Source organism: Colletotrichum tamarilloi (genome assembly GCF_030869305.1).
Source record: "Colletotrichum tamarilloi strain Tom-12 chromosome Unknown Scaffold_13.1, whole genome shotgun sequence".
NCBI classification, from domain to species: Eukaryota; Fungi; Ascomycota; class Sordariomycetes; order Glomerellales; family Glomerellaceae; genus Colletotrichum; species Colletotrichum tamarilloi.
This window is the reverse complement of record NW_026849396.1, coordinates 786267-805373: the sequence shown is the minus strand read 5'-3', so window position 1 is coordinate 805373 and position 19107 is coordinate 786267. Positions and strand designations below refer to the sequence as shown.

General features: G+C 54.0%; 6 protein-coding genes across 6 annotated transcripts; 5 read left to right on the top strand and 1 right to left on the bottom strand.

Moving 5' to 3' along the window:
- Positions 1 to 495: 495 nt before the first annotated feature.
- On the top strand, positions 496 to 2940 carry CTAM01_05383 (aromatic amino acid aminotransferase; the record flags this gene model as incomplete). Its single annotated transcript, XM_060521413.1, has 4 exons — positions 496 to 646; positions 1013 to 1658; positions 1766 to 2125; positions 2202 to 2940. 4 exons carry the CDS (start codon positions 496 to 498, stop codon positions 2938 to 2940), a joined length of 1896 nt encoding a protein of 631 aa, XP_060384219.1.
- A 417-nt stretch (positions 2941 to 3357) lies between these two features.
- CTAM01_05382 (ribosomal protein L4/L1) lies at positions 3358 to 4804 on the bottom strand (the record flags this gene model as incomplete). The annotated part of the gene is made up of 3 exons (XM_060521412.1): positions 3358 to 4057; positions 4159 to 4309; positions 4600 to 4804. The coding sequence occupies 3 exons, from the start codon at positions 4802 to 4804 to the stop codon at positions 3358 to 3360; spliced, it is 1056 nt and encodes a 351-aa protein (XP_060384218.1).
- A 1977-nt stretch (positions 4805 to 6781) lies between these two features.
- CTAM01_05381 (large neutral amino acids transporter small subunit 1) lies at positions 6782 to 8537 on the top strand (the record flags this gene model as incomplete). Its single annotated transcript, XM_060521411.1, has 4 exons — positions 6782 to 7555; positions 7611 to 7772; positions 7829 to 8204; positions 8263 to 8537. The coding sequence occupies 4 exons, from the start codon at positions 6782 to 6784 to the stop codon at positions 8535 to 8537; spliced, it is 1587 nt and encodes a 528-aa protein (XP_060384217.1).
- A 2132-nt stretch (positions 8538 to 10669) lies between these two features.
- Positions 10670 to 10912, top strand: CTAM01_05380 (uncharacterized protein; the record flags this gene model as incomplete). Its single annotated transcript, XM_060521410.1, has 1 exon — positions 10670 to 10912. One exon carries the CDS (start codon positions 10670 to 10672, stop codon positions 10910 to 10912), a length of 243 nt encoding a protein of 80 aa, XP_060384216.1.
- Positions 10913 to 12042: 1130 nt separating this feature from the next.
- Positions 12043 to 14927, top strand: CTAM01_05379 (uncharacterized protein; the record flags this gene model as incomplete). The annotated part of the gene is made up of 2 exons (XM_060521409.1): positions 12043 to 12119; positions 12176 to 14927. The coding sequence occupies 2 exons, from the start codon at positions 12043 to 12045 to the stop codon at positions 14925 to 14927; spliced, it is 2829 nt and encodes a 942-aa protein (XP_060384215.1).
- Positions 14928 to 17525: 2598 nt separating this feature from the next.
- Positions 17526 to 18966, top strand: CTAM01_05378 (glycosyl hydrolase family 76; the record flags this gene model as incomplete). Its single annotated transcript, XM_060521408.1, has 2 exons — positions 17526 to 17718; positions 17774 to 18966. 2 exons carry the CDS (start codon positions 17526 to 17528, stop codon positions 18964 to 18966), a joined length of 1386 nt encoding a protein of 461 aa, XP_060384214.1.
- Positions 18967 to 19107: the final 141 nt, after the last annotated feature.

Here is a 19107-nt window from a genome sequence, read left to right as displayed (position 1 = left end):
ACCGGGCGAGTCGGGGCGCTCTCTTGGCTTGGCCTTATCAACAAGTAGTTCTTGAGCTTCCTTATCGGGGCACTCACTCACACACACAAAACTCCACGTTGGAAAGATGGATGACGATTTGTAATCCCGGGGTTGAGGAGCCGTCCGAGGGGGTAGTGGTGGACTGGGGTACGGCGGACACGGAACTGTCATTCATTCGGTTGCTTGCTCTCTCTCGGTATCTTTTGCCTACCTACTTCTCAACACTTCTTATCTTTCAAAGTCCGTTCGCATCTTCCCCTCCTTGGCTTTTGATTCATAGTCTTGTTGGTGGCTCTTGAGACTTTGGTATACCGCACTTCACATTACAGAACTCAACTATCAACATTGAGTTGTCCAGCGCAATTCGTCCACGGTATCGTATAGGCCTTATCTCCGCCGAGGCACGCGACAGCTAGCAGCATCACCATCATCCCCGTCACCATCGATTGTATCGCCATACCAACGTCAATCACCATGTCAGCAGCCACCATGGACAGCTCATCTAAGAAGGCGCCCTTGAGCCTGGAGCACCACTTCTCCGAGGTCACGAAGAGGCGTGAGCCCAGCAAGATGAAGGAGTATTACAAGTACTTTGAGATTCCTGGCATTGGGAACCTAGCTGGAGGTTAGTAAGAGAAACCCGAAAACCACAATTTCACCCCTTGGATTTTCTCTTTTCTTTACTTGAGTCTCACAACAGCACTTTTTTCCTTTTCGTTACCACTCTCTTATGTTGCTTCACCTTGAAGGTTGCACGGCATCAATGAGATAGATTTGGGCTGCCGCGATCTGTCCTACCCGTCTTGTAGTGAGACGGGAAGGATGCCGCAATATATGCCGTAATGTGCACCTTGCGTTGCGTGCTCATCACGTATACATGCGGGATCGCGCGTCAACGCTCCAATGATATTCGCAATCCCGATCTCGGCCAAACCTTGGTACCCCGGACAAAGCATGAATCGCTGACACTTTTTCGGAACCCCGATTATAGGCCTGCCGCATTCGAGCCTGTTCCCGTTCGACACCCTCGAGGCACAGGCCGCGAAGCCCGAACGATGGGAACCGTCTCCGATCCCCGATGATGGCACCACCGGCAACACCACCACCCTCCCGATCCGGGGCACCGCCGCCGCCGCCGTCGCGGGCCAGGACAAGGAAAAAGATGTCAAGGCCTCCCGGCACGTCACCGTCCCCGGCACCGACGACGACCGCGACCCGCTCCGCCGCATCGACGTCGCCACGGCGCTGCAGTACGGCACGGCAGAGGGATATCCGCCCCTCCGGTCCTTCATCCGCCAGTTCACGCGGGACCACCTGCACCCGGACGTGCCGTACCTCGGCGGACCCGAGGTGATTCTCAGCTGCGGCGCGACCGACGGCTTCTCCAAGACGCTGGAGCTCATCACGAACCCGTGGAGCCCCGCGAAGGACGCTGCCGCGGAGCGGCCTGGTATGCTGTGCGAGGTCTTTGTGTACAGCCAGGTCCTGTCGCAGGCGCTGCCGCGGGGCATCCAGGTCGTGCCGGTCGAGATGGACGACGGCGGCATGATTGCCAACGGACCTGGCGGGTTGGAGGAGGTTTTGGCTGGGTGGGATGAGAAGAATGGCAAGAGGCCGCATTTCATCTACACCGTGACGTGAGTTTGTTCTGTTCTCTCTCGCTTTGTCCCTTTTTGGAGGAGGATCGTTGCTCTGAGAGGTGAGACAGCACACATGGCTAACACGTGGCATGGGATGCTTCTAGAATGGGTCACAACCCGACCAGCGGTATCTTGTCTGTGGAACGCCGTAAGGAGATTTACGCCATCGCCAGCAAGTACGACATCATCATTGTCGAAGACGACCCGTACTGGTACCTGCAGTACCCCTCCGCGGTCGTCGAGGAAGCCAAGTCGCGCGGCCTGGAGGTTTGTCCCTCTCCTCCGACTTACAAGCCCACCAAGTCTTCCGGCTACCAGTTCCTGGATTCCTTGACCCCTTCGTTCCTCAGCATCGACACGGACGGCAGGGTCATTCGCCTCGACACTTTCTCCAAGACCATCGCGCCGGGATGCCGCATGGGCTGGATCACGGCGCAGCCGGCCATCATTGAGCGCTTGCTGAGGTATGCACCATCTATCTATCCAACCTCAACGTGTCACTCAAACACCATCGAAACTAACATGGCCGTGTCTCTCCAGAATCACCGAAGTCACCACCCAGCAACCCTCAGGCTTCGTGCAATCCACCGTAGCAGAGCTCATCATGGGTGACCAACCCCCCGCCGCCCGCTCCGCCTTCGCCGCCCTCACCTCGCGCCAGAAGCAGACCTTTGAGGGCTGGAAGATGGACGGCTGGGTCCGCTGGCTCGCCGGCCTCCGCGGCGTCTACGAGCGTCGCATGAACCGCATGTGCACCATCCTCGACGAAGGGTCTATCCAGCTCAAGCAGTCGACCCCGCGCAGCGCCGACGACGCCGACTGGGGCGTCGTGAGCAAGACGCAGCTCTACGAGTTCGCGTGGCCGCGCGGCGGCATGTTCATCTGGCTCAAGCTGCGGCTCGAGACGCACCCGCTGTGGATGGCGACGGGCGGTGAGCGGATCCCGCTGCTCGACGGGGAGAGGCTTTCGACGGCGCTCATGTTCTTTGCGACCAAGAAGCCGTACCGCGTGCTCGTGAGCCCCGGGCTCATCTTTAGTGCTACGCCGGCGATCCGGGCGGAGAGGGGGTGGGCTTACTTCCGGTTGTGTTTCGCGGCTGAGACGGAGGAGAATGTGGACTTGTGCGCGCAGAGGCTGGCGGATGCGATTCAGAGGTTCTGGAGGATCAAGAAGGTGGAGGAGGTGGAGGATTTACTGGGGGACTTTTTCATGTTTCAGGGTGAAGATGAGGAGGGGCTTGAGGGGTTTGGCAACCTGGGTAGTTTGATGGGATGTTGAGGACCCCTTGGATACATCTTGCAAGTACGAACGTGTAACGAATCTGATGAACCAAACCATCCTTGTGGCATGCAAGAGGACGTGTGTTATAGCTCACATATGATATGCACCATAGAGTTTAGAGAACTTTTTGTAGCTACCTTACAGTCACTACGTAATAGAGAGAAAATACAAAAACAAGAAAAGGTCATAATCACGTGGAATAGAGTCGTCACGGTCCAGGGGCAGACCAAAGCACACCAAGACTTTTGTTGTGTGAATTCAAGGGAATCATTTGTCCATTGATGAATTGAGGTCAACATTTCCTAGTTGCCATTACGCCTCAAGCACAAACCATGCTAAAATGTAGCCCCGTCCGTTTCAGAAACCTGCATTCCACCACCGTCGTCAGAACACCCGTCCCAGGTAAGAAATTGTTTATTTCTTCTGGGCAGCCTCCTTGGCGAATACCGAGGCGTAGGGGTTCAGGCGAAGCATGACCTGCTTGTTCTTGAGGGGGTTCTTCTTCTGGACCGCGGAGCGGCGGGTGACGGCGTAACCCTTGGGCTCGTTGAGGGCGGACTGGGTTTCCGAGCTGTTGATCAGACGGGTCAGGTCGCTCTGGGAGACGATGTTAGAGGGAAGGAGGAAGTCCTTCTTGAGGGCGGAGGGCTGGGTGGTGGTGCCGTAGATGGTGTCCAGGGACTTGAAGGCGGCGGAGGTCCAGACGACGAAGCGGCCGAGGTGGCCACCGGGGGCGAGCTGGAGGAGGTTGAGGGCGGTGACGGGGGAGGTCTCGACACCGGGGACGTTGCGGAACGCGGTGACGAGCTCCTTGCCGTCGACCTCGGGGTCGTAGATGACCAAGGGGCCGCGGCGCTGGCGGTGACGGCGGCCACGAAGCTTACCCTTACCGGCGCGGAGCTTCTTGGACTTCTTGACCTTCTCGACGTCATCGGAGGCACCGACGGTCTTCAGGAGAGAGACGGCGGCGGAGGTGCGGGCGACAGCGGCGTTCTCGAAGAGAGCAGAGTCGACGACCAGGGGGACCTCAGGGACGTTGGAGACCTGGTGACCGCGGGCCTGGAGGAGGGGGGCAACGCCGGAGGCGGCGATGGCGGAAACGGTAGCGTAACGTCTGTAGTTTATGCCTGTTAGAAACGCCGCGATTTTCGCTCGATCTTCACGATCCCCGCAGTGGGGGTGGTGAAGAATCTGGAGAGGAAGAAAAAGTCTCACCTCTGGCCCTGGGAGACCTTGACGTGCCACTTGCGCCAGGTCTTGGTAGGGGCGAACATGCGACCGGAACGGCACATGTTACCGAAGGCGGCCTGACCGGCACGGTGAGTACCACCACCGGAGACACGGGGGATACGGGCAACAGCGCGACCTGTGGTGTTTCTGTCAGCACAATTATTCCCCTCTCAGAGTGACGTCTTCGGTCAAGTCCTCTCTCTTCTCAGTCGGTCGGGGATCCTCCAATTCGTCGAGAAAGTTTTCACTTCGGGACCTCGGACATCCACCTCGTGGCAGGTTGTATCGAACCCCCCTTCCTAGATGTCTGTCTCGAGGTCCCGATTGCCTTTCCTTCCCCGTCGAATTTTCGGTTCCACCACTCCAGCTGAAAATTCGAAGGTCCTCCCCTCGTGACGCTCTCGCTCCGGATAGGTGTCGACTAACCAGTTCCCCAAGACTCGGCAGAGGTCTGGTGACCGGCCTTCTCGCTGACGGAGTAGGGCTGGCGCTTGTTCTTGGCCAGACCCTTGTGAACCTCCTGGACGATATCGGGACGGATAGGGCTCAGGAAGACAGCCGGCAGGGTGTGAGTGTTGCCGGAGGACTTGCCATCCTTGCCGATGATGGTGACGGTAGGTCTCGAAGCCATTGTGTTGATCGTTGATTGACCTGTGAAAAGAGAAAAGCACAAATGGTTAGTTGATGATAATGGAGGGCAAGAAAAGAATTGAAATTTGCCGGGACGCCTTGCTTGAAAATGGAGAATTCGGATTTTTTCGTAGAGAACCAGGGAGCAAAGAAAATTGAGCTTACCTGGGTCAACGGTGGGCTTCAGTGGCTGCTGGTTAGTGACGGGGTTGAAGTTTGCACTTTGGCTTCGCGATCAATTTCACACGACAATGTGAGAAAAAAAATCGGTGTGGGCGGCGGAGACCCTAGGTACCCAGGTACCCAGGTACCTGTTAGCGAAGCCCGGCTTGAATCACGTGAGGCACCGGAGGCACAGTGCCTCCCTAAATTGCTCTGGCACAGTAACTGCCCCACCTTTCACCTTCGCTATGGAATGCCGGAGGACGGTGTGGACGGGCGGCGGGACTCGGGTCAACGGGTCTCTCCAGATCGTAAAGCCCGCTTTACCGCATCCTTGGAGTGCCTGGGCACTTGGCCAACTTTTATAACCTACGTCGATGCCAGTTGACCCAATAATTTCGATCTCATCATATATGAGATTCGGTTCAATGCGTCTCGGTTTGGCGTTCAGAGTTGAGAATAGTTCTGGTGCATACCAGGGGGTTGATGCTGAGTACACCGCAAACACTTTGCCTCCATTTCCAGCAACGAAAGCTCTGTTTCTCGAGCGTCTGTCAGTGTTCGGCAACATTTCGATTCGTTGACGTTCTTTGACAAGTCTGATGCTCCAAAGCTCAGACAATTCAACGTTATGTTTGGCCAGAATATATACATATCAAGACGAAATGACTGACCTAAGATGCCTATGCCAGGTGGGAGTGAGAATATTGTTAAATTACAGTGTCATGCTCTATAGATAGGCCATATTCTCCTGCACATAGCCCCAAAAACACATACAAAAGCTGTTTAGAAACATAGCTGCAGCTGCTAAGCTTCTGGATACAATTCTTGGCCAGGTGCATCTTTTCCCTTGATGTATTTATCGTATGCATAGTGAGTGGGTTGCACACATCTAGTAGATGAGTTCATACATATCCGTGTAAGTGCAAGCGGGTGGCCGCAAATACCTCTTTACTGACGCCCACGCTCAACCAAAACCATGCAACGCCAAAGAGAAGTTTCAGCAGAAGTATCAGTCACAAGCAAGTCCATCCTGACAATCTTAGCCAAAATGCAAAAGAATTGGGCCCTAACCAGGATTCGAACCTGGGACCTCTCCCAGACATGTCAAGAAGACCCTAAGGGAGAATCATACCGCTAGACCATCAGGGCTGATGTGGTATTTATTGTTGTTGTTGTTTAGTTGGTTCCCAATATCATTGACCATAATCTTTTTTCCTAGCTTCCTTCCTCTAGGCCTGTTCCAACCGGTAGCCAAGCGCCAACGGTCACCGTCTCTCAGTTCGTATGAAGTTGCATGTAGGTTGGTACGTTACAACTCGCGAATCAAGCCTTTGGAAGCCTCTCAGAATCATTGTGCGCACAGCTCACAGGAAACAGGAAATAGTCCACTATCTTTCCCACCAGTGATGAGGATGAAGAGCAGCCGGATCTGATTAGATGCAGATTGCCAAAGGCTATCCGGAATCATGCTATCAGACCCCAGACAGGGCGCAAAGATCCCTGTCAACTGCTCCAGAGATAAGGTAAAACGCTACGCGTCCAGTGTCGCAATCGAACGAACCCTTTTCCTTAAAGTCGGCATCTGAACCTATTACTTTATACCCGAGCTGGTCTACTTTTAGACTCGACTTACCTCCCCTTATATGTTTTTTCTCATGAATTCGTAAAACGCTGTTAACGAGACTGAGAAAGGAGTGAACTCAAACACTTCTCGGATCCCACCACTCACCTTGCATGGATTTCAAAGGTCGTTTGTAAGACTTAACGCCCCTCGGCTCTAAGCTGAGCAATCTCAAAGTCAGCTCCTCCGATAATGGCGGACCTCCGCACCGACGAAACCTCGCCGTTTCTCCAACGGCCCCCGGTAACAGCAAGATCCCGCGATACTTCCCCGGCAGCGTCGGCGGCGTCGGCGTCACGCAAGCTCACCCTCTTCAACGGCCTCGCAATCGTTATCAGCCTACAAATCGGCTCGGGGATCTTCAGCGTACCCTCGCAAATTAGCCAATTTGTCACTGCTCCAGGATACGGCCTCTTGGCCTGGCTTTTTGGTGGTCTTCTCGTCTGGACGGGTGCCGCCTCCTTCATCGAACTTGGGTTACGCATCCCCAATAATGGCGGCATCCAGGAATACCTGCGGGCCTGCTACGGCGAGTTCGCCGGGTTCTTGTTCACCTGGGTCTGGTGCACCATCATCAAGCCCGCGGCGAACTCAATGATTGCGACAATTTTCGCGGATTATCTGACTGAGGCCTTTGTGGCCGACCAAGAGACGCTGCCGCCTTGGGTATCAAAGGTGGTGGCGGCGAGCTGCATCGTGACCATGACACTGGTTAATTGCCTGGGTGCGACCGCGGGCGCAAAAGCGGCCAACTTGTTTCTCTTTTTAAAGATGACGGCTCTGACTATCATCATCGTCCTTGGCTGCGGCGTCTGGGCCCTCGGTCACGGAGAGGGTGTCCCCTCATCCGAGTATGGATGGTTTGGCCAGGCTCCTGAGCAGCGAGAAATCAGTCTTTGGGAGTGGCTCGGTGATTTTGGAACGGCAACGTTTGGAGCTCTCTGGTGTTATGCCGGCTGGGAAATGGTGAGTTTGACTGCTCGCTCACTTTGGCAGTGGATGGGAACTGATAACCCGGCAGGTTGGCTTTGTCTTGGGAGATATGAAAAATCCAAGGAGAGATCTGCCCCTCGTGATTAATGGCTCCATGATTGTGGTGATCATCGGCTTCATGCTGATGAATGCGGCTCTGTATGTCTGCCTACCCATGAGCGTCATGCGGACAAGCAGCACCGTCGCAGTGGTAAGCATTACAAGCGAGCCGGATGGAAAAGTTTTGTAAGGCTAACTCGAGAATAGGAGTTCGCCAACAGGATCCTTGGAACTTGGGCTGGGCTTCTCTTTTGCGTGATAGTGTCCATTTCGGCAATGGGTGCTTTGAACTCCAACGTCTTTGCGACCGCCAAGCTCGTCGTTGTTGCCAGTCAGAGAGGATATTTCCCTGCGATCCTAGCAAATCTGCACTGTAGCCACGAAAAAGACGAGGCTGTGTGTGTCAACGAATATCTTTCGTCTACGCCGAGACTGGTCCGAGGACCTATCAAGGGCTTCTTATCCTGGACCCAGAATCGTCGGTGGAGGAGAAACGTGCCACTGCTCCCCCTTATGTTGAACTGTGCCTTGTCAATCGTATATGTAGGTGTCGGAAGCTTCAATGGGCTCGTTACTTTTATTGGTGAGCCTCTCCGTTTGGAAAGCAATCGCACAGGATTATCAACTAACACATAGTCCAGGTTTGGCGGCGTATATGATCTTCTTCTCCTCAGCCGTTGGCCTCATACTTCTCCGTAGAAGAGACGGCCGCGTACCGGGGGCGAAGGCCGCCGAGTATAGCACTTGGCTCATCAATCCTGTCATCTTTAGCGCCATCAGTGGCCTGTTGGTCGTCAGAGGAGTCATCTCTGAACCTCTGCAGGGAGGGGCTATTCTTTTGGTCGCCTTGCTCGGCATCGGCTTCTTCTCGCTCAGGTTTGGCTTGCGCGGCTTCACCTACGCAGAGACCGGATGAGGCTCGCCCAGCCATCGATATTTCTGTTGTGGCCGTGCGGCAGCTGCATTGCTCCCCCGGCCGGAGCAGTCATACGCGGCTGGCCTGTCCGGCCCGGAGCTTGGACTGTCCTCTCAAGCAAGCTCTCTAGTCAGACCTGAGTTTTCAAAGTCTGTACGCGGTAAAGGCTTGCCAAAGCTGCTCTTGCGGAACAGAACCGCTTAATGGAACGGCACACATCCCGCTGGCTGTGAATTCGGCCAGCTTCCCCACAGCTGGCCAAGTCGCATTCGAATGTCAGCGGTTAATCGACAGGCGTTAGGCACGTTAGATACCGGAGGCGGAGAGGTCTGTGGAACTTTGGGCAGTAGCACGGTCCGTGTCGGGCCTGGATGCCTCCTTATTCTCAGTCAAGTGGAAGGCGTGGTGAAACTGTACCAATTCGATGCTATTCAAAGACGTCAGGGGATGGCCGCCGTGGCCCCAAAGATAGGCTTGTGGCCACGCTAGACGATGCAAAATGCACGGTGTCTGAAGAGCTTGGATGACCGCAACCAGGGGCCACCGCAGTTAGCTTCGGCACAATTGACTTGAGATCTTTAAGTGATTGGCAATGTCAAAGTCGCCCAAGATTTGAGCTTTTGATCATGTTGAACGGAGACCATTGTTGTGGCGTGAGAAGCGTTGCACTGAAATCCCACCGCTCTTTCTCAATGCAGATCATCGGAATTGAAGGGCGTCGATGGTAGTCTGAATGACGAGCTGGCGTAGATAGCTGCAGCTCTAAGTCGTCGGAGACTTTGGGTATTCTAGAAAGCGCAGACTTTTGCTATCCAACAATTGCGGCAGCTAGCCGTGTGCATGACCCCGTTATGGGCTGGAGGGGGGAGAGAAGAGGCGAGTCTCGCAGCCTGGAGGAGGTGTGGGGGTGGGTAGGTAGGACGACGTCTGACATGGCCACAGCATCTCTGCTAACTTTTCAGCAAAAAGATACGTAAGGTGACCTAGGATGTTGCATTTTCTCTGTCATAGATTAGTGCCAGAAACGAAAGATAGAGGGCAATGCGTTTCACTTCATACTATTGTTCCCGCGAAACTACCTAGTACACGGCAACGGGCGGATAGGGTCGATGCCCGTCTTATTACCAAGATACGAACTCAACGCCGTCCGGGGGAACGGGAAGTGTTGCTTGATATCTGAATTTCGTCACATCGTAGAACGGGCAGTCGGCATTCGTTGACCGAAGGGGGCGAGCCTTGGGAATTGACCGTGGTGCCAGGCATGGAATCCAACGTAGACTAAGCCTCGCCCCTCACCTTCACGGCGACTAGTCGGCCGTTAACTGACCTCACCAAGAGTACACGGCAACGCCGCGTGGCGCATGCTGCTGTCGCTCTGGGCCAATGACAGATGGACCGTTGGAGTCTCGTTTGGAGAACCCTCGTAACCGTATGTTTAGTTTGCCCTAGTCATCGGATGTTCTTTCTTGATCGACCACAACCAACGAATTACAATCAATTTGTCTTCATCTTGAGTACCTATCTGTAGACGGGCATCGTAACCTCAAAGGTGTGCAAAGATCAGGGTCGGGCCCCGTCAAGGCAAATCCGTGCAACCGTGGAAAGGGTTGAAATGCAGGCAGGGACGGCAGGCTGTCGTGGTACCGTGCCAGGCCTCATCGCAGGTGGACGGTCGAATCGACAGCGTCAGTTGCCCTAAACAGGTTCCCAGCATATGCAAGAAGGTATCAAGCTAGGTAGGCCGGAGGTGAGAACCGGGTGGAAAGTGGATACTGGTCGATGCCGATGCACTCTGGCCTTGGGCCGTCCGCACGCTCGAACGTTTCTTAGGCTTTGACCTTGGACGTTGGGAGGGGGCTAAAGGGCTCCATCTGCAAGATGCGCCGTGGGCATGGCCATCTTGCCATCATTCGTATGCAGGTTGGGGAGGGCGAGTAGCAAGGGCGAAAGAAAGTGTGGAAATGGTGCATCTCGGATCGAGTCATCGCCACCATCCTTTCCGAAGAATTGAGTAATGCTTTGTGTCTTTTCGTTGTATTTCTGTATTGCTGAACAGACACTCAGTGCGACAGAGCATTCGTAAACAGAAGAGAGGAGGCGTGCGTAAGGTAGGTGAACAACACGTAGGCTGCATGGCTGCAGGTGGAGAGGGAGACCTGGCGAGGTTTGTTTGTTGTTGGAAGTTGGAAAACGGCAATGCAATGCACTGGCACTGGTGGTCTCCCACAGACAGAGAGACAGCCAGTCGGTTGACCGAACAAGACGGGGGGGGATATGTAAGGCTGGGAGGCTATAGTTCGGTCGTCGGGCCCAGAGCGGCAGGTTTTGTTGTGATAAGCTGCGAGGAGGATTTTCCCGTGCCCTCGAAACTCTGAATCCAACATCAGAGAGTTGCGTCTTGGGAACGGTGTCACCTCGGTGACCGCAGGGCACTGACTGTGAAGCTGTGTTCCTGCCCTGAATGGCGACGGCGGAGGGCACCGAACAGGCAATCCTGGAAAGAGCCATCGAACGCCCGGGGCAGCTGGGGCACTGCGCTGGCTGGCTAGATGACAAGACTAGGAAGGCTCTTCCTACGTGCCTGCTTTCCGGCTGAGGTGTCTTGGTATCTTCTCCTACCTTAGGTTCGTACGGAGTAACATCCAATGTATCTTGTATCTGTATCCGTACGGAGTAACTGAGTTGGAATGGAACGGCGGGGCGGGAAAGAAAGAGAGCCCAGCCCAGCCCGGGATAAACACACGCGCGCACAGCAGGAGCCAGCACCACAGTACCACACTCGCAGGCCAGTATCCATACCACAGCAGCCCCGTCGGGTGGGGATACAAATTACCTCTAGTCTGCACACCTGCGCCGCACCCCGTCATCATGGAGGGGCACCAAAACGACAACACTTTCCCACCCTCAGTATCCTTTCCCCCCCCCTCCTCATCATCCACACCCCCCTGTCGTCCATGTTCAAATAAGGACTTGCACCTACGCCGCATCTTCAACGCTTCCCACATCCCACCTTCCCCCTCCCCGCCTGACACCAAACAAGACGCCTTCTTGAATTTAGCCCGTCTTTCCATCCCCAGCCGTTTTTGGGGGAATTCGTCGTGGTAGCAATCTTCCGCACCTCTTATCTTTCCTTCAATCTCAATACCGACAACTACAACTCCCCCACCGCCCGGCCAGTCGGAACGCTTCACGACTCTTACGTCCTTGTCCAGGTCTGCCTTCGCTTCCGCTGACGCGATACCGCTACTTATATCTCGATCCGTACATATCTTGCCTTGGACAAGCAACATTACCGTCTACCACAATTACCAATATTCAGTGCGACCAAGGCCAGAAAACACACCTCAGCGAAAAAAACGAAACGTTGCGCAAGGCTGCGACAACCGCCTGAGAGACCGGGGTCTTTCGCTCCCGTCCTCGTCAGCTGCAGAGACACACGATGCCTTCAAAGTCCCGATAATCTGTCTGAGTTTTCGTTCCCATCTGGCACCCCAACTCTCCGAATATGAGCGAATCACGCAACATAGAAGATCTTCTACAGACGGGCTTCTTCACAACCTCTAGGGCCAAAACTCCCAAGCAGTAAGCCCATCTTTCCCTACCTCTCTGCTGTACATCATGTCTTACCCAAGTCGCAGACCTAGCACGGATGCTCCGGCCGTTCCTCCTCATGTTTCCAGCATCTCCAATATTACCCGACCGGCCTCCAACCCGGATCCGCTAGTACCCAGGTCCTTCGACCCGCCATTGAGGCTCACCCGTCGCAAACACTTTCCGCCCCCGCCAACAGTCGAAGATGAGACCGAAGCGCTCCAAAAAGAGCACGGCAGCGCCGCCTCGCGTATGAGCGACACCGAGCCTCCATCGCGAGGTGATGCCGATCAATACCCCATCATAATGGAGGTACACGAACACAATCCCGAACGCCGATTCGTCCTGGTGCCAAAGTCTACGAGCGGGACAGAAGATGAAGATTCGTCAGACGACGCCAAAGCACGCGCTGCCGAACGCTCGCGTCATGCTAAGCCTGAGACCAAGGGCGACTACGGAGCAAACTACGAAGCGAACACTGGCAGAAAATACCGGTCGCCTCCAGTCGAGGATCTGAATCAACACAAGCGACCAGATCTCGAAAAGAAAAAGAGCAGACAAGAGCTTCCGCGCATTGAGACTGATGTTAAAGACGAGGAGATCCGGCCTCGAAAACATGAACGAACAAAATCCGCGACTCGTGTGGAGCAACAATCTACCGATTACTTCTCACCAAAGGACGACAAGAGACAGCCCAAGGAGCCTCTTCTCTCACCACAGGTGATAAAGCATGCAACAGGTGGGCGCGAGAAAGTGTACTACGATTATTCGCAGTCTGGTCGGAATGGTGCACCGCGGCCCCAGAGAAGCCGTTCGAATCTAGCCGAGGATAGCAGAAGATTCGACGACAACTACACACGGCAAAACGCATCATCAAACCCGCCGCCAACGCGTCGTTCCAACACTAATATTGACTCTCCTCCAAAGGAATCAAGAGTTGCGTCCGGCGACAGGTTGAACGAGTCTCCTCGTTACCAACGAGAACGGGTGGTACCGCGTGGTGAACGGCCACAGAAGAAGGCTCCTTCGCCGCCGTATGATTGCTTGGACCGCGACCGCGACCGTGAGCGTGAGCGTGAGCGAGATGGTGGCTCGAAGAGGACATCGAATTCCAAGCGCGAAACTCCACGACGCAGAGATGACAGTGGCTCTAGCAGTAGCGATTACACGCAGACTCCACGGACAGCCAATATTCGGCGGAGAAAGTCGATTGTAGAACAAGAAGACAAGGACATCTTGCTGAGTCCTGTCCAGCTTAAGCCATCTCAGTCGGCAAGGTCAAGATCGAGACCTCCCCCGGCAGAAGTTGTGATGCCATCTCCACGAGTTTCCACAAAGTCGTTCGCCGACGACATCCCGCCTCCTCCTCCGCCTCGATCCTCACAAACATTCCCGATAACAAGGGAACCCAGGGATAATGGGGATGTCAAGGAGAAGTCTGTTCCATACCCTGATGACGACCTGTTGCCCAGAGTAAGCCGCCTCAGTGTCCGCGATCCCGAGTCGCGTCCTTCAAGAGCGCGTTCAAGGTCTCGGGCATCTACCTTCAACAACCCAGTGATAGTACCAGCGGTCATGCCTGCCATGCCTGCTCCTGCTGGACCACGGAGCCCAACAGAAAAAAGACGCTCGCCTGAGAGGAGGGCTAATCTGAGTCAAACAATTCCGCCAATGGAAGCGTGGCCACCAGCCAAATTTGACCCGGCCAAGGGCGCACCAGTCGTTGACGGACCCAGGGGTAGCTATCGACGGTATTCGCACGATGCAGACCGTGGCGGTGTATCTGACTTTCCCGATTGCCCCCGGAAGAAGGGCATTGTAGGCAAAGCTGATTGGCTTAGCCTGCCAAGGTGCGACAACTTCAACATCTGCCCAGACTGCTACAACGGAGTGTTTCTCAACACCGAGTTCCGCAATGACTTTATGCCCATGTTATTCCGGCCGATGGACAAGCCAATTGCCTGCGATTTTGGTTCTATTGGGTGGTATCACATTGCGTGGCTGTTGACGTTGAAGAATCGTTTGACGGACTTGCGCCTATTCTACCAGGTTGCCAACGTCACCAGCAAGGCGACTAGCAGTATTCAGCCCTGTTCGGGAGACCGTCGAAATACCCGCGTTTGGTACTCGATCAAGAATCCGTATACGCAGATGACGATGCCAGACTTCACCGTCTGTTACGAATGTGCCAAAACCATCGAGGCACTACTTCCCAACCTGATAGGCCTTTTCGTCACGCTCCACCCCACGGCACAACCTACGAGGAGCGTGTGCTCGATGCACTTTAATCCCGATCGAAAGCGTTTCGTGATGTATTTCGATGCGCTTGAGACGACTTCAGATCTCGCTCTCGCAACAACGCAAGCGCCCAACATCGCGAAGCTTGTGACAGACATCGAAAACCTTTCCGTGTTTGCAGAGTGCTCAAAGGACAACCCAGTCTATGATCAAAACTGGCACGTCATGCAATTCCTCCCCCAGTTCACCGTCTGCGGTGACTGTTTCGACGAGGTGGTGGCGCCTCAACTGAGAGACGGAAACGTCATTGCGAGGAACTTTTATGTGAAGCCACAGCGCTTAGAAGAGGCGTCGTGTCAGCTGTATTCTATCAGAATGAGGGCTGTTTTCGACAAAGCATGCCGTCGTAACGAGCCAAAATATCTCGAGACCAAGGTGATTGAGCGGCAAAAGATGTTTACGGAGACGTACAAGAGGATGGCAAAACTAGAGCAGGAGAGGACGCAATGGGCGCGAGAGGAGAGCAAGAAGCTACTCGAGGAATGGGAAAAATGGGAATGATGAATGCGTATGAATGAAATGAACATGAGAAACAGACGAGCATGTGGTTGGAATCATTTTGTAGCACGGCCCATAACGCCATAGAGCCTCTATGAGACTTATGAGTACATGGAGAAACTAATCGTCTGTACGAAATTGGAACAGCCATTATGAATGGTGGAAGTCCTGCCACGATGCGTTATTATGGTGTGTCTTTCTCTCAGAGCTTCGGGCTAGATGCCTTACACAACTTTCCTCTGTAGTTTTAGTAATCAATTCTCAGTTATCAAATAAGAGATTAATCAGGGTTGCGAAGATGTAGTCATCCATGTACGTGAGACAAGAAGTTTAGGTTCAGCCTGTAAATTTTGCTGATGGCGTTAATACTGGGCATTTACCTTTGGGAAGATTTCTAGACCATTCAGCTCAGTGCTCACATGCCCTCGATCGCTCAAAAAAATCACAGGCTAAAAGGGGCTGGATTTCATACCCAGATGTGGCGGTGAATTGACATGCGGTTGCTATACAACCGTTCCGTGCATCAAGGTCCCGGAACCACAGAAGTAAGACGACCGGTCCAACGGTTTCCCGAAACGGGAGGACTTGCAGATCGGTGGCTGCTACGACTCTGCGGCGTCATTTTACGACTCTAGGCTAACGGTTGACGGTTGACGGTTGACGGTTGACGGTTGACGGTTGACGGCTGTCGGCTTCCGCGTGTAAATGGGGTAGAGCTTTCTTTTGCTAGAGGCCCCGAGTCACAGCTCCAGCGGCATGTTGGTATATACCTGCTTCCATGACACAATGTGGCATTTGATGCTAATGCACGAAACGGACAAGTTCTACTTGTCCACGAGGAAGCAGTAATACCCCGTAGGTGAGGATTGACTCAAGTGTCCCATGTGTCTTTCGGAGTAAAAGGTCGATCTCGTACCTCGGGATCCGCGGTCCATGTGCTCAACAGTCGTTTTGGGTCTTGATTGACCTCGCCTCGGTCGATCAAAGGTAGAGATGGCCAGCTAGCGTGATGAGGGGTGCGGCACTATTTGAGATATTTGTCTCTTCTCCCTTTACGAACCTTGAATGGTAATGCATTGCGAGAAAGGGAAACCCGGCATTTGTGGCGCAGAACATCTTTTGGGGTTTTTTTTTGGTAGAGCTACAAGCCATGAACCATCCCAACATTGTATTTGGCAGGCGAGAACGAAAATAGTCATGCAGCAGTTCCTCGTTAACGATGAGTGGGAGAACGATGCGAGAGGGGGTGGGTGTGAAGCACGGGCCTGGTTCCCTCGGGGGTGTGGTTCAGATAATCCTGGACGTTGCTTGCATGCGTGACAGCCAACTTTGCCGAACGTCAAAATGGATCTCAACCTTGGAATTACAACATTGCACACAGAGAGAGGACTGCAGCAAGCAACACCGGATTCCCGTCTGCACAACTGCAGCAAGTCCAGTTTGCATGCAGCTGTGCGTCGTCCAGTGTATCGGGGCTCCCTCTCGTACAGGAGAATAACCTGCATCTGCTAAAAGGTCGGATCATTACCCACAGAACTTCCAAGTTTAGAGTGATGGGCCATCTATTCCCCATTTCTTCAATACGAATTCTGTATCGCGAACTCCTCGCCATGGAGACCCCAAACTCAAGGAAATCCTTTTTGCTCAACCCGCCGCAAAAGCTGCAAACCAAATAACCGTTCCACCCAAAGAGATCCAGATCTTCCAGAGGCTTGGCAACACAAGTCTAAAATGTTTACTCGTCTCTTTTGGCTTCCGGTTACACGTCTGTGGTCGCAAGGGGGTTCCGCGGCCAATCTTGAGACGGAGAGGCTGCCAAGTTCGAACCGCAACGGTTTCATCTCTCCCCGTACCCGAACGCACAGCCTCGCTCGCCTCGCTTCTTGCCCACAACTCTACAGCCCCTTGTCTCTTATCGTCGCTGTCTATCCGTACCTTGGTAAAAAAAAAAGGGGGTGGGAGAGTTCATGGCGGTGCGACACGATGACAAGGGCGCCTGGGGTTCGGAAACGTCGTGTACGGGGGTTGACGCAGCAGAAAATCGGTCACGACGTTGAGTGTTCGACGAAGTCGTCCAAACTCAGTCATGGGGGGTGAAAGTCCCCTCCTTTCCCTCCAGTCTGTCTCTCTTGTTGCTCTCCTTCACGTCATTCTGGTCTATTTCTCTTCTCCCGCTCAACCCTTACCCTTCTTGTGCTCCATCTCGGCTTCGTTGACTATTGTCTCTGAAGCATTCCTTTCTTTTTCGTCAACGCGAGACCGTTGCGAAGACTTGTTCACAAGTCTATTCCATTCTTTACTCCTGGTCGAGTGCTCTCTTCGTATCCGCTTGTTTCAGGCTTCTCTTGTTTAATTCTTCCCTTCGCAGTCCAGGAGACATCTTGAGTAAACGAATTCTGTTGGTGATTTGTTTTTATGTTGTTCTTCATCCATTTATAGCCAACTGAACCAGCTAGCTATCTGGCACGGTAGCATCGGAAGAGCCAAGACGAAAGGCAACAAACGTTATCCACGAAGGAGCTGCGGCCTCGGTCTGATATCCCATAACGGATCACAATCTTTACTTAGACGACGACAACAACTTGGAACTCACAGTCAATCATGCGGGGGTTCTTGAAGGTTGCTGGCGCAGCATGCCTGCTGGGCCAGCTCGCGGACGCGGCTGTCAAGATCAACTTTGACCAAGACCAGTCCATCAAGGATGGTGCGAGCACAATAGCCTTCGGCTTGTTGAAGTTCTACACAGGAAACAACACTGGCGACACACCAGGCAACTTACCAGATCCGTACTTCTGTAAGTAATTTTGCCGAGGGGTTTCCATATCCGATATATTCTAACAAAGCATCAGGGTGGGAGGCTGGAGCGATGTTCGGCACAATGGTGGATTACTGGCGCCTGACGGGAGACGATTCATACAACGCAGTAACAACACAAGCGCTACTTCATCAGGCAGGCGATGACGCCGACTTCATGCCGAGAAACCAGACGAGGACAGAAGGAAATGACGACCAAGGATTCTGGGCTATGGCGGCAATGAGCGCGGCGGAGAACAACTTCCCGAACCCTCCATCAGACAAACCTCAATGGTTGGCGCTGGCTCAGGCTACCTTCAATCAATATGTTAGCCGCTGGGATACGGCGACGTGTGGTGGTGGGTTACGGTGGCAGATCTTCACGTTCAACAACGGTTTCAACTATAAGAACTCGATTTCAAACGGATGCTTTTTCAACATTGCAGCTCGACTAGCACGATTTACCGGCAACCAGACGTACGCGGACTGGGCGGAGAAGATTTGGGACTGGGAGACGAGCGTCGGCCTGATCACGCCCGAGTTCAAGATTTACGATGGCGCCACGGTCGACAACGGGATGAACTGCAAGGATATCGACACGATCCAGTGGTCATACAACGCGGGCATCTTCCTGCACGGTGCCGCGACGATGTACAACTTGACCCAGGACAAAAAGTGGTTAACGCGAACCGAGGGCGTGCTGACCGAGGCGACGACGTTGTTCTTCAACCAGACCGCCATGTTCGAGCAGGCCTGCGAGGCATTCAAGCTGTGCGACCAGGACCAGCAGAGTTTCAAGGGGTACTTCACGAGGTGGATGGCCGGAACGGCGCAGGTGGTGCCCTCCCTGTTTGACAAGATTATGGGTCTTCTCAGACCCAGCGCCGAACTCGCTATTGCCGCTTGCAACGGTTCGCCGGCTACAGGCTACAAGGGCCAACCGGGTACGGCGTGCGGATTTCAATGGGTGCCCAAAGGCCAGTTCGATGGCCTGGTCGGTGTGGGCGCGCAGATGAACGCGCTCGACGCCGCCATGTACATGCTCGTGAAGAAGGCGGATACCAAGACGGCGCCGGTGACGGCCGACACGGGCGGCACGTCGGTGGGCAACGCCAACGCCGGCATGAGCTCGCAGCCCAAGATTCCTACGTTGCCGCCGATCGAGACCAAGGATAAGGTTGCTGCCGGATTCGCTACGACGGCTATCACTTTGAGCATCGTGGCCGGGTGCTTTTTCATCATGAAATGAGAAAGGGCATAACCGTTCCTTTGGCAGCATTTATTCAGCACTGGGGTTCTCGGTCGAACATTTAATATGGCAACGGCATGTGATGAGGCGTTTTTGGGGGGAAAGACCAGCTTTGATAGCAGTCTGGTATGATATACTGGC